Source organism: Pollachius pollachius (assembly GCF_949987615.1).
Source record: "Pollachius pollachius genome assembly, chromosome: 1".
Classification (NCBI taxonomy): Eukaryota; Metazoa; Chordata; class Actinopteri; order Gadiformes; family Gadidae; genus Pollachius; species Pollachius pollachius.
In genome coordinates, this window is record NC_136934.1 from 32,096,422 (window position 1) to 32,110,378 (window position 13,957).

Genomic DNA, 13,957 nt, shown 5'->3' on the forward strand with positions numbered 1-13,957 from the left:
GGGGGGGGGGGGGGGGGGGGCTGATGGAGAGAGCGATGAATAGAAAGAGAGCGAGAGAGAGAGAGAGAGAGAGAGAGTGGACGGGGGGGGAGCGAGCGCGACATACAATGAATTTGTAGGCAAAACCAGCTTCCAGTGAAGGCTGCAAAATGGATGGATTCCAGTGATTCAACAAGCAAGAATAATACAAATAAAAAATTGGTGATGGCCGGATTTTTAATGGAGAGCGCGCCTCAAGCGTCCTCCACTAGGTCTGGTGAGATAGAACCGCAACAAAAACAGGAGCGAGACGGAGAAGGATACAGAAGACCACCACGCCGCCACAAAGAGCGTGGTGTTTGTCTACCATTGAAAGAAGGGGCGGCAGAAGAGGAGAAGGGGGGGGGGGGCGCGTTGTGTTTCTGTGTCACTGAAAGGGATTGGGGGAGGGGAGCCACAGAGATCATGCGAACAAGGGAGCAAACTGGAGCGATCCAGTGCAGCATGCCCACTGACTCCAACATCAGAATAGTGTAGCATGTACCCAGGAGGCGTGCGAGAATAAACACACAGAATATGTAATTATGTATGCAAGAGTTGCTCAGAGCATTTAGCCAGCCTCTGTTCTCTCTCGCTGTGTCTGACCACAGTGTAGTGGTACAGCCCCAGCATGTGTCACCCCGCTACCGCTAAGAGAAATAGCACCACTCGTGGAATTTAAAATAACCAATTTAATATTTTAGGTGACCTGACAATCTGGTGGTCATAATTTATATAAACGCTTATGGAAATTCATTGTGCGCATGCAATCGATAATGTGTTTATATACATCACATATTTATAAGACAGAAGGAGGAAAAATCATGTGCTGCAAAAGACAATTGGAATATATTAATAGCTATATGAAAGGCTGATTGGAATAATTTAAAATGGTTCATTAGAAAAGACAAATGTATTTATAAAACTACAAAATACCACATGAGGCAACCAGGCCACAGCGTATTGTTTTGGGTATTGCACCTGTAAACAGACTGTATGCAGGTGTGGATTAATGCACAAGTTGGCCTAGTCTGCGGTCTAGGGCCCCAACCATGTATGTAATATTGAATAATACGTCACTCCTACTGGACAGTATAGCAGCAAAATGTCAGAAATATAATATGATAGTGCGAAACGAAAATTATTTTGCCTAACTAAAAGAGGGTGTTCTGTACCACTGGAGAGTTTTACTTGTTTATGTAACTGCTTCTAGATGTAATCATCTAAGTGTAACTGAACACACAATTTCGTAGAAATCGTCATTCTCATTGAAGCCCATGGCACACATGTGCAAGGTGTTCACCGGCAAGCGTCCCAGATTCAGCCCCTTCCCCACCTTCAGCTCGCCCACCCCGTCAAAGACCCGCTCCCTCTTCACGCCCGACACCTTGGCCAAGGTGAGGTGGTAGCGCGGGCTGAAGGAGTTCTGGTGCAGCATTCCAGCCTCCCAGAAGGCCTCCTGCAGGCCTCGGTTCAGCTCCTGCAGGCGCTGCGTAGGCTGGGGGCTCAGGTACAGCACCTTCCCGTTGAAGTGCTTCAGCTTCAGGGGAAAGGTCAAGGCCAGCATGGGGTTGCGGTCCAGGTAGGCAAAGCGCCGCAGGATCTCCGCGGCTGCCTCCACCTCCTCGGGCCCGTGCAGCACCAGCAGGCACATAGTGACATGGAGGGTGGAGGAGGACAACCAGTGGGGGGTGGAAGAGGGCAGCAAGGCGCAGACCTCCTCCTGCAGCCGCTGGAAGCCTGAGAGGATGCCAGGAGTGTTAGCCCTGAAGGTGATGAAATGTGTGGGCCGGCCGCCGTTGGGCTGCTCCTGCTGCTCCAGGAAGGACAGCGGCTCTTCAGAGGGACTCTGGCCGGTCGAAAACAAACATGAATGTGTTCTTAGGGTCAATCTCAATGGCGTCACTCCCACAATGAAAGCCAATACAACAATTATATTGTTGTAAGGATACCTGCATAGTGTTCCAATATATCTATTCAGTAAATTACTGATACAATGTGACTCTACAAGTTGGTCCTATAACCACATCTCATAGGAAGAGACTGCGCAGCTTATGGGCTTATGGACTCTCTTCATAGGCTGTAAGCAAGGACAGAGCGACGGGAGGCAGAGGATGGATAGATAACGTCTCTAAATGGTATTCTCATGCTCAACGTTATCAGTAGAGTGATCCCAGGTTACCTGCACTTTATGCTTCTCCAAGCTGTCGCTCAATGCATCCCAACTCTCTCCCTGGGCCGTCTCTCCCTCCCCTCCTCCCTCTCTTAGGAGGACAAGATTTATATTGTTAACGTCAGAAGAAAGAAGAAAGAAAATGTGTATTCAAGGATCGAGTTTTCGTATACAGTATATACACCATTCAAGTCTTCAGCCATATTTAATTCAATCCTACCTCTGAACAGAATCATCCACCACTGCCTCAATTTCCCCTCTCTCAGGCTGTGGCTCTTGAGTAGTGTCATCTAGGGCAGTTTTAGTGGACAGAGTGCTCTTAATCTCTTCCAGGTGGGTGCTCTCAGTAGAAGACTCCACTATCACACTCTCTACTCCCTGCCCATCTTCTGTCCTTTCAAGCGCTTCTCCGCTGTCCATCGAGTCCGTCTGCTCTGCATCTTGTGTCCCGACTCCTGTACAAACACAAACGTTATCACGTGTTCCTATGAACATTCAAAAGCGACATGAATTGATATGCCTGTGTGTGCGTGCGAGAGTGTGTGCATGCTGGTTTATATGTGTGGCCATAGGGCCCCCGGGCCTCGCACAGCAAGCCTCACCCCCTGCTTCCCCTTCCTCTCCAAAGGGGGGAGCCAGAGATTGTCCGGTGGAGCCGAACACCCTGTCCGTTCTGCCGTTGCGGTCCCAGACGCGTTGTCCTCTGAAGGCAAAGTACTGGATCCTGTGTCTGGGCAGGGCCAGCTCTTTGGAATAGTCGCAGTCGCACGGGTCGGCGTCCCAGTTGAACTCGGTGAAGGGGCGCTCCAGCACACCCAGGAAGCGGTCCAGGTAGCCCACAACGAAGTGCTCCGCATCCGCCGGTGTGTCCCACAAGATCCGCGAGATCACGTCATCCGCTGTGCGCATTCGAGGCTTTTTCTTACTTTTAATTGCCTCTGGGGGGAGGGGGGAGAGAGGGAGGGTGGACGGTGTGTATAGCGGAAACTTATATAACCATGTTATATTCCCATGTTACAGTGATCCAATTATTTTCATTACCGTTTTCTTGGGTGTATTTTGGTTTGGCTGCTATTTTTGCTTTTCCTTTCTTGTGTTTCTCCAACTTCTCCTCCTCGTTCCCCCCATCTGGATGAGGCACACCAGGCTCTGGGTCACCGATGGCAGCGGGGCTACAAAAGAAGGCCAAACGAGACTGTGTTCATTCAGACACAATTGAATCCAAACTCTGGACTAATGAACCCCCTGCTGCTCTGCCGGTGCAGAGGCGGATCCTAAGGAGTCGTAGAACACACCTGTGAGACCAGCGACACCGGGGGCCGAAGTGGCACTTTCCAGCGAGGAAGAAACGGCATACGGTGACCGCATCCTCCCGTGGTTCTGTGGAGTCTGGGCAGAACCGATACACAGCCATATGATGAGCAGGGTGTAGAGTGGGTCAACAGGTGTTTGAGAGGGAGGTGTATGGTGCCAGAGGAGGGCTACAAGGGGATTACATACTGACAATTCAATAGATTGAACCGGGTAATTCATTGATTTTTCCGTCTGTTTAGTATGATAGTTAAATTTATTTTATTATGTAATTCACATAATTCTTCCTAAATTCCTCAATTATTTTAGATTATTTCTGCCCTTACAAGCCCTTAAATTAGTATTTGTCTATTGTATGGTATAAACACTCTGCTTCAAGACTTTTACTTTTGCAGAGGAGACACAAACTGTCCCGGCGTTCATCCTGAGTCAGAGTCACAAGGCTAGGGAGTGGAACAGAGTAAAATACTGGAAGTTCACCGGCACCCAGCCAGACCATGTGAGAACAACTCAGGTCATTGACAGTGGGTTGCCTGCTCTGTGCTTGAATAAAAAGATATTTCAAAGATAACTGTATCATTTATGTTTGCTTTAAGCATGTCTATGCTTTAAGCATGTCAAAATGAAACCAGAGCACTTTTTATTCAAATTTAATACAATGCTGTATCTTTGTGTTGTTTTAGTAGGAATGTTGGTATGTGATCGCTTGTAAACAAATCTCACTCACACTCACTTCCCATCACTGCTTGTGGCGATAGTTGGAGAAAAAATAAAAGCTGAACTTGACCAACAGCTTAGATCTCTTGTTATCTCCCAGCTCCTTCTTTAATAGGATAGTTGTAGCTGGTACCAAGTTACTCATTACCCCAATAGAGAACGCAAGGCAATGATAATAATAGCCTTCAACTGAACCGTATTGGAGCTGGTAGAAACAGCTAGAAAGTAGAAAATCGATTCCTTTGAGTCAGTAAACAAAAATGAAATGATGTGCAACATTTTCTTACACCAAAATGGGTGTACAAATCGTGTATGTCATTTTTTTTAATTATATATTTAACTTTAGAGAGTCTTAAGAATCTGACTACTCCAGATGGAGAGTTCCAGCCAGTCACATATTTGAACGTCTTCCAATTTCAAAAGGGAATGAATGGGGAAGGCACCGATAAGTTATAATAAAAAGATGACGAGGAATTAACCTTGAAGTCAACTGATCATTTTCAAAATATCTGGCACACACAGATCAAGAGGGAAATGACCTGCTGTGATCTCCGAAGAGACCTCTGGACTCATCTCCTCCACTGTCTCTGTGCAGGATGTGTCATCATGAATCAGACTCTGTCCCTGGCACTCCGAGGGGATCCATAGGGGCTCCGTCACTGTTGACTGTCCGGAAGCCATGATCACTCTTAAAAGAATTAATAATTGTTATTAACGTAATTACCCGTAACAGCCATTAACTAGTCATTTAACTAGTCAATTAGTCATTTCTATATGTGAGCTAGTAGTATTCTACATATTTCGAGGAAATCTGGAAGACTTTAATAAACTGTTACGAAGTGAACAAAATAGTTGAATGTAACATAGAAATTAGCAACAAGACAACCCGATCACCAAACAAATCACAATAAACTTATTATTCATTTATTTTACACATTTTAACAAAAATAAGAACATTAAACAGGCAGTTCATCCATTTCGCTTTAGCGTCTACCTGAAGGAGCACGTTGAGTTGAAGAAATCGCCCTTTAAACACGGAACAGAGAAACGCAGAGAAATATGGGTAATGTAGTTCGACTCTGTTTGTTGGCGAAATTGCACGTATAATAGAAATACAACCAAGGCATATCATTCATCTTTGGTTTTTCACTTTAAAAGTGTCAGATCTATATTAAAGTAATTCTAAAAGACCAATTAAAAACCAGAAAGGTAATAATAATCAAGAGTAATGTGAGCTCGAGCGCGTGACATATGGGTCACATGACCTGTTGTTTCCACACCGAGCAGCGGCGAGGAGGTAGCTGAACGCAGGGGTCCAACACAACATCTCAACACAAGTCTCCTATTTACCACAAAATCTAGTGGATATCATGACGTTATTGAACGGAGAGGAAACATGATAGCCATTTGTAATCCAAGCTGTTAACCGTGTCATCCCGCGTATAATTGTATCGTTATATCGAAAACAAAGCGACTTATTGGATGTTCTTCAAGAAGCCTCCTTGTACTAAATTTCTGTCAAAACGGTAAGAATGGCAGATGATTCCTGTAAACAATTAATCAAAAACGCCATTATGGTGCCTCCCCTACATGCTAATGTTTAAATTAACCATGAACCGCAATCTCACTCTGATCCTAGTTGTCTTCCCCTCAGATGAATGCCCTGGTGGCTCTCTGTCACTTCTGTGAACTCCACGGACCTCGCACGCTGTTTTGCACCGAGGCTCTGCACCCTCCTTCGCCGTCTCCCTCCCAGGCAGGTGCAGCCGTACCTGGCGACAGGGACCGCGATGGAGACCGCGAGGGAGAAGGACTTACGATGAGGGCTAACAGCTCAGCATCACAGAGAGGAGAGATGTGCGAGGTGAGGCTTGTCTCCAGCATCCCAGATACCGAATCAGAATACATGACACGGTCGAACATAAATACCCTCCTAGGTACTCTACCCTGAGCCTGGCATACCGTCTAACCAGTCAGCCAGCCGATGTTTTGATTCTTCTCAGTTCATCTTTTGTCTCTTCCAACAAAACCTTTGCTCTGTATTCAGTCAAAGATTTGTGGGGCAGCAAGGTGTAATGGTTTGGATATTCAACTCCCCCATCCACCCCGATTTCCACAACTGATCCTTGAGCCATAGGCCAACCACCTACCTGCTCCTTCTATTTGCCCTTTTCCCCCTCAGGGCTGCCGGTCTCTGCCAGCGTCTCACCCGGGCTTTGTGAGCATCGACGACGAGACAGGCATCCGCTTCCTGAGTCACCAGCATCCCCGACAGTCCCAGCTGTTCAGTGTGGTGCGGCAAGCCTGTGTCCGCAGCCTCAGCTGTGAGGTAACCTCAATACCTTAGGGTTAGCGCCTCACATTCTATAAGCTTTCCAGAGATACGTTAACCAGAAACTACCATTTATGATTCCCCATTCCATGTGTTTCTCTTCTCTTTAATGTTTGGTTGTTCACTCTCTTCCTGTAGGTGTGTCCGGGCCGCGAGGGCCCAATCTTCTTCGGGGATGAGCAGCATGGGTTTGTGTTCTCACACACGTTCTTCATCAAGGACAGCCTGGCCAGGGGCTTCCAGCGTTGGTACAGTATCGTGATGGTGGCCATGGACCGCATCTACCTCATTAACTCCTGGCCCTTCCTGCTGCGCCACCTCAGGCTGACCATACAGAGTCTGCAGAGCACGGCACTCAAGGTGGGTACAAACACACAGGGACATGATGATGGAACTTATCTGCATTCCAATGTTGTGAAACAACTAGACAGACCTATGTTGTACATTTTGAGTTGCATGCTTGCATTATCCCAATTCTTTCCAACATTTTAAAACCCAGAGAAATCTCTAGTTTCATTCAAGGTCATAGTCTGTTACATTTGGTGAGGTTGTATGTCAATTGGGTCATATGACCTTTGAAATTCTGGGGAAACACTCAAAAACGGTCATCCATTCAAGACCTAATATATTGTAATGATGTTTTGATATTGGTCTAGCATATTACAATGTGCTACTATGACATGTTGCTGAAGCCAGCCACCAAACTAATGCAGTTTTTCCAACACATAGACGTCACTTTTTTTGCTATGTAAATTTGGTTGAATCTTTATATTTATTTATATTTAATTGTAGAGCTGCGCGCAGCACACACACTCTCTCTCACTGTCTCTTTCCTTCTGTCTCTGTGTCTCTGTGTCTGTGTGTGTGTGTGTGTGTGTGTGGTGTGTGTGGTGTGTGTGTGTGTGTGTGTGTGTGTGTGTGTGTGTGTGTGTGTGTGTGTGTGTGTGTGTGTGTGTGTGTGTGTGTGTGTGTGTGAGTGAAAGAAGGGTTGTTGTTTTCTCAGAAAGAGAAGACAGCTGGCCGAATTCCTTAATAGAATCAATCCAGATTTCACAAATCATTATGAGAAGTGCCGGACAAACTTGAATCGAAAACATGTGTATAGGTTTTGCAGGTTTTGGTGCTTTTTTTTGTGTGAAAAAAGTCTGAGATAGTTAGTTTCCACCAATATGCTCAAATGGAAAGTGACTTTATTAATTGTATTATTAAGTACAGTGTATGTTAGGTCACTTTAACCTGCAGTTCTCTGTGTTTCACAACCACACAGAACTCCCCTTCCCATGCAGTTTTTGACCTGCTTTGAACTGTTTAATTGCGGTTTATTCAGTTTAATGAAAAAACATAACTTGTATAAATATGACTGAACGCAATACTAGCCAGTTTGTTGACATGATTTCTGCATGATTCGTGCAGATCCATTTTCAAAGGAAATAGAAGTGAAAACAACGTCTTATGTTGGATTAGTGGCTGAAATTACACATCATACCTTAAAATGGGCCCTATTGTAACAGCAGGTGTGATGTTGACTATCCAGGAAATAGAAGTGAAAACAACGTCTTATGTTGGATTAGTGGCTGAAATTACACATCATACCTTAAAATGGGCCCTATTGTAACAGCAGGTGTGATGTTGACTATCCATTACAACCACTTAGAATTCTATGCCCAACATTTACATGTGGGAGATCCATCCAGGCTATGGACTATATTCATCATACATCTAGATGGAGAAGAGGGTATAGATTTAAAGATGGCTTGTCATGGCTCATCCACATAACACACCTACTGGAAAAACAGGAGCCCTTAAAGCAGTAAACACACTTCCTGTGACGTAAGGAATTTTCATCCCTTACCATTGTTTTGCGTGACCTCTTGTGTTCAACAGGTGTTCGATAATGAGCAGGGAGTGTGTCCTCAGCGGGCGGTGAGGATGAACAGTGTGTTCTCCCCTGCAGTCTTCCCCCACCAGAGGAGTGGCAGTGCGGCCCGCTCCCTGACCTCCCTCACCCAGCACCCCAACCTCTGGGCAAGCCTGCACTCCTCCTTCAGTTGGTCAGTACGCTCTGTGAAAGGTGTATCTACCTGCACACTTTATGTACCTCATGTTGTATATCTTTGAACCGAGACCACCACGAATCGACCATCCGAAATCCCTAAGAGCCCAATTTTCTTCATTAATTATATTATTCCTATAGATATTATTTGTGTTAATATTAATATGAAGCTTATTTTTATATTATCGCTGTGTTATTTGTGCAATGTAGATGGGCTTTGCCTTGTTATAATAAGATACAAACAACAAACAAAAGTTGAAAATTAAACACTTTGGCAAATTGGCAAGACAAATGTCTGCTGTGGTTTCTGACAGCTCTATGGTAGCGTTTGACCAACCCTTGTTGTGTGCTCTCTCCCCCTGTCCTCCAGGCTTCTGAAGGCCTGTGGGAGCCGGCTGACGGAGAAGTTGCTGGAGGGGGCCCCCACAGAGGACACGTTGGTCCTCAAAGAGAGGCAGACTGGTAGGCAGCCATTAAAGACACTAAGATGATAAAGGTGCTGAAACCATGAGTTGATCCATCCATTACCGATGATACTATTCAAATTACTAAAGTCAATTAAAATACTTTTTTTTACATTAAAATACCTTGTAGGTGCACAAATAATATAATAATATTTTGTTGCTTGTATGTCAGTTTCTAAAATAAAACGTATATATATATATTATCTGCCTGTCAGGCAAAGCTAGTAAATTTGTGAGTTCATTTTATTCTGGTAACTTGTACTGACAATTTGCCATTGTTCATGATGAAGAATGATGTATATATTAAAGAAGCTGCATGCAGGATTTAGAGGAAATTCCCCTTACCAACCCGATTTTTTTCAAAATGTCAAAATGCAAAAAAAAAGCAAATGCCTACCATAACTAAGCCCCTCCTATCAAATAATATCTAATCATGCACTCGCAGATCAGCATGGTTGAGCAGAGGCAACCAGGATCTTTGTAGAGAGATTGTCTGTTAGCTAGCCCGTCCTGATTGGTTGATTTTTGTTCAGCAAATTGAAATTGTTGGACAGCTTACTACACAGTCACAAGGCACTCGTGTCACTAAGGTTTTTTTGCAGAACATTGGATTAACAGATCCCTGCTGGAAAGTGATGAATATTACGCTTGTTTTGATTGTGTTCTGTCGCTTCCTTGGGGGTGGGGTTGTCTGGTCTGTTAAGGTATTTGGGATAATAATAGGCTGTGCTGGAATCTTCGGGGTAATTTAAACTGTGTCTAGCTCATGTTTCAATTAGGGAAGAGTGATTCATTAGCTCAGACGATAAATGAATCGGAAAACACAGTCTGAATCAGCAGTGTCCTCTGACCCACTTTCAGGAAACTTTCATTCAAATCATAATGATGTCTTGGCCTGTAGCACGTGATGTAGTTATATTTAGTCCCCCAATTTCCAGAATCGTATTAATACAATTCTGGAATTTCCTTCACTAAATCTGTTCACTTCAGAGTATTTCACCCTCATCACTTTTCTGGTGTTATAATTTGCATTAATCAGCTAGGCTTTCATAGTTACATTTAACCAGTTATTGACTCACATATTTGTTGCAATCTGATAATTACAGGTCAATTTCATCAAAACCCACAAAAGTTACTTAGTAATAGTAAAAAGAAAGCTGCAATTGTATATTGCACAAAACAAACCCTGTAATTCAGGTTGGAGAAACATTTTTTTAAAAAAATAGACTTTTTTTTGGGAACCTTTTGTAATATAAGTCTGTCTTCACACACAGAACAAGAGGAGGAGATCAGCTGCTGGGAGGGGGCTGAGGGGGTCTCTTCCAGACTACAGCTGAACCAACTGGAGTGTGAGCTGGGATCTGACTTCCAGTGTGATGAAGGACAAGCCGTGGAGTTTCCAGGTCCACATTTCCGATCCCTGAGGCATTTGAGACTGGTGAACAAACAATAACTCATTAATCTTCAGATGAGATAAGATGTTCATCATTAATCCAAATGGGAAATGTGGGTAGCAGTTAAGCCTTGTACTGGAATGCAATTAAATGCCGAATTTGAAATGGGAGTAAAACCAAAAGAAGTCAGAGGTCATGGATGAGTCAGAGACGAAAACACTGGAACACACACTCATCCCTCCCGGAGGAACATGACCAGCACATGACCAGGAAGTGTGTGATGACTGTTGGTCTGCAGGTGCTGGGTGCACTTGAGTTTCGTCAGCTGGTGTGGCACGTCCTCATGGGGAACCAGGTCATATGGAGAGGAGCCGACCCCGGGCTCATCCAGTCGGCCTTCATGGTGCTGAAGGTAGCGACCGCCATCTTCCTCTTGGGTTCATTTTAAATGATAGACATACTACCATGCTGTTCTGAATGATTTGCTTTGTGTCTTTTGTGGGAACTATCATTGTTGTGGTTTCAGGCCCTGCTTCCAGTGGGCTGCGTGCGCTTGATACCATACAGTGCTCAGTACGAGGAGGCCTACAGATGCAACTTCCTGGGCCTCAGCCCAGATGTGACCATCCCTGCCCATGTGAGCTCTTCAGGTATGAAGGGCTTGTTGATCTTGGATGAATCCCCCACCACCTTGTGTTGTTATAGTCTCCTTCTAACAGTGGCTGGCTTAACATTTATTCCTATGTTCCCTCCTCAGAGTTTTCTGTGTTGGTTGACGTTGCCAACACAGAGAAAAGCTGCCAGTACTCTGCTGTCAGTGAAGATGACATCGCCTCCATGTACCAGTTCATCAACAGCAGCGCCAACGTACAGCCCACGGACAAAGGCATGACGTTCGGAACACGCACCGTTAACCATTCTGCTCTAGAGTCAGAGAGAGAAAAACCTTGTTAGCGTTTGGTGGAAGTGTAGCAACTCTTCATGCCACTAGCTCCCCCATGAAGAAAGAAATTGTGACATCATTAAACCTTGAACTGATTTACTGCAGCCGTTACTCTGTTCAAAGTGCTGACAAAATATGTGAATCCAAGGAATGTCACCAATCCACCCACGGCTCAATCAAACCCAGTGGCTTTTTTTTTATTCTCGAAATCTAATTGGTCTGTGTAAAAGAATGCAAAAGTGGTGGGAAGAGGGAGTTTCATCGTGCAGATCTAACAGTGGGAGAGGGAGAGAGGGAGGGGGAGTTAACTGGCTATCATGACCATGTGCCATCTTCCAGGTCCCACGTTACTGAATAAGCTGGAGGTGGCCCTTTCCAACGAGAACCTGTCTGTAGAGGTGGTGTCTCACTGCCTGCTGTGTCTGAAGGAGGAGTGGATGAAGTGAGTCGATGTGGTCTTAGTGTCCTACATAGAAGTGGTGAAAGCATGCAAAATGTATTCAAGTATTTTTGAATGAATATCTATTCCTGACTTCTCTTGTCTCTATCTCTCCCCCTCTCATTCCTCCGTCTAGTAAGGTCAAAGTGCTCTTTAAGTTCTCCAAGGTGGACGGGCGGGGAAGGGAGGACACCCAGAAGGTGCTGGCCGTGCTGGGGGCTACTGGGCCCGGGGAGGACGACAACGTCAGGCTGCTCAAGTTCTGGATGACTGGCCTCAGCAAGACCTACAAGAGCCATTTGATGACGGCGGTGAGGGGGGTGGAGCGGAGCCCCAGCCAATGACGACCAGGAAGAGTTGGTGGCGGTTAGTGGGAATAATATATCGGGACAGCTATTGGCAAAAAGAGGAACTTGACTTAACATGATGGGAAAAGTAGTTCCTTAGAAGGATGGAAAGGGAAGATGAATTGAGGAAATAGGACATATTGAGTGCAATATGAATGAAGACATATTTTTAACTAATCGATTATGTTAATTTGTTAATACTGGGTTGTCTACTATATGTGCTGCTCATGTTTTTTTTTTTTGTTTTTTTTTTCATTCTGTCCGGAGAGATGTGTTCGGGATTTTTAATGTCAGCAAATTCTATCTTTATACATTTTTACATGTGCGTTTATGTAAAATATATTATATATTTCATTTGTTATTAGAAATGGGGGTTGGTATTTGAAATCCATTGAAAGACATTTCTTAAAAATAAAACTATTTTTAGGGTCCATCTAGTGACGTCTTGTGCTCCATCTTGTGGTGAACTCTCACAGAAGGACACTCAAAGTAGTGAACGAGAGACAGTTTTCAAATTGCTCCCACTCACATATTTTACAATGAGTTCAGCCAAGAAAACCTCTAGTGGTGTAAGAGAACACTTGTAGGTTGTCGTGCATCCAAATGATTGCACAAGACCTTAGCCCTAAGTGTTGCAGTGCGTGAGCAGGGCCAGACTCATAGTGCCGCATACTGCTTTAACTAACCAGCCGCATACTGCTTTTGTCTGCATCCTTTAGTTTTGCTGAAGTTTGCAGAGGGAAGACAATAAAATGTAAACACATATGGTTTGGATTATATTCGGACCCTAAACCTTTTTTTATTACGACCATAGCTGACTATGAATGAATAGAATTGTAATTGCATTTATGATGTCATTATAGTCAAGTACTGTCTCTATTTTACTAAACTGTGGACACATACAATATTATATATATTTATAAATACATTATACATACATTGCTCTTTACAAATTAAACATATTTATATATCTATTCATAAAATATTCTTTCTCTTTCCTTTTTGCTAACTAAAAAATACAGTTGGCTGCGGTAACATAAAAAAACACAATACTTTATCATCCAGTAATGCGGAACTTAATTCCTATGACAATATTACAAGCCCTTATACAAACACTAGGTGTGGGTAGACTTTTGATTTGATAAGTGGGCTTGTTTTCATAGGTCTAGCCCTGCAGGTTTATTTAAGGCCGGCCTTCTTCCTCAATAATCGGTTTTCACTTCATCTGTATCCTTCTGTGATAAATGAGACCACCCAGGGTTCACTGTGTTAAGTTAGGGGCACATCCTTACTGACCCTCTAAAGCAACTTCATGGTTGAAATGTTGTGTATGAAACAAAGGCAGATGAATGATGTCATGTTAAAAGACATGACATGGAGGTGAAGAGGTTGTCCGCGGTTCATGCCTCTTGGAAAACGAGAAGGATGTGTGTTTAATGAGGCTGTTCTAGTTTGCTTTCCCTCAAATGGTCCCTCTGGAAACAGCTCTTTGGCCTCGGTTCAAGAAAAGAAGCACATTGCAGAGCAACAACTGTTCTTGCAAACAAAACGTTTGGTTTTTCCTTACCCAATAGTTGCTCAACCAGTTTGTTGCATACACCATTTAACATGACCATACAAAGTGGGGCAAGCCATGACAAGGGAGCACGCTATTTGTGTTAGATTAGTGCTGTCATCAAATCCCTGCTCCCTCAGGTCTCTGTGCATCCATCCAGAACTTCACAAACAAAGATTCCTGCACTGCTCGGTCAAATGCAGAATTTGTT

The 13,957-nt window shown here is 44.1% G+C and overlaps 2 protein-coding genes across 3 annotated transcripts; one reads left to right on the top strand and one right to left on the bottom strand.

Annotated features, from left to right (window-relative positions):
* Positions 1-734: 734 nt before the first annotated feature.
* On the bottom strand, positions 735-5,238 carry leng9 (leukocyte receptor cluster (LRC) member 9). Of its 2 annotated transcripts, none has more exons than XM_079740779.1 (8): positions 5,214-5,238; positions 4,759-4,907; positions 3,487-3,571; positions 3,233-3,363; positions 2,794-3,129; positions 2,412-2,646; positions 2,201-2,282; positions 735-1,867 (listed from the first exon to the last, which is right to left on the bottom strand). In XM_079740779.1, the coding sequence occupies exons 2-8, from the start codon at positions 4,898-4,900 to the stop codon at positions 1,238-1,240; spliced, it is 1,641 nt and encodes a 546-aa protein (XP_079596905.1). In that variant the 5' UTR covers positions 4,901-4,907; positions 5,214-5,238; the 3' UTR covers positions 735-1,237. The 2 variants fall into 2 exon arrangements, with proteins under 2 accessions (XP_079596905.1, XP_079596904.1); XM_079740778.1 differs by having other exon boundaries at positions 3,487-3,580.
* Positions 5,239-5,514: 276 nt separating this feature from the next.
* flcn (folliculin) lies at positions 5,515-12,624 on the top strand. Its single transcript, XM_079756767.1, has 12 exons — positions 5,515-5,745; positions 5,874-6,083; positions 6,402-6,548; positions 6,690-6,911; positions 8,436-8,602; positions 8,975-9,066; positions 10,343-10,506; positions 10,761-10,874; positions 10,989-11,112; positions 11,220-11,348; positions 11,745-11,847; positions 11,981-12,624. Exons 2-12 carry the CDS (start codon positions 5,874-5,876, stop codon positions 12,186-12,188), a joined length of 1,680 nt encoding a protein of 559 aa, XP_079612893.1. The 5' UTR covers positions 5,515-5,745; the 3' UTR covers positions 12,189-12,624.
* Positions 12,625-13,957: the final 1,333 nt, after the last annotated feature.

Coding starts and splice junctions, on each gene's coding strand:
- leng9 (XM_079740778.1), bottom strand. CDS start 4,900: ATGGCTTCCGGACAGTCAACAGTGACGGAGCCCCTATGGATCCCCTCG. Junction 2,283..2,411: donor GTGGATGATTCTGTTCAGAG/GTAGGATTGAAT, acceptor TGTCCTCCTAAG/AGAGGGAGGAGGGGAGGGAG. Junction 1,868..2,200: donor TGGAGAAGCATAAAGTGCAG/GTAACCTGGGAT, acceptor TCGACCGGCCAG/AGTCCCTCTGAAGAGCCGCT.
- flcn (XM_079756767.1), top strand. CDS start 5,874: ATGAATGCCCTGGTGGCTCTCTGTCACTTCTGTGAACTCCACGGACCT. Junction 6,912..8,435: donor TGCAGAGCACGGCACTCAAG/GTGGGTACAAAC, acceptor TGTGTTCAACAG/GTGTTCGATAATGAGCAGGG. Junction 11,848..11,980: donor CTGAAGGAGGAGTGGATGAA/GTGAGTCGATGT, acceptor TCCTCCGTCTAG/TAAGGTCAAAGTGCTCTTTA.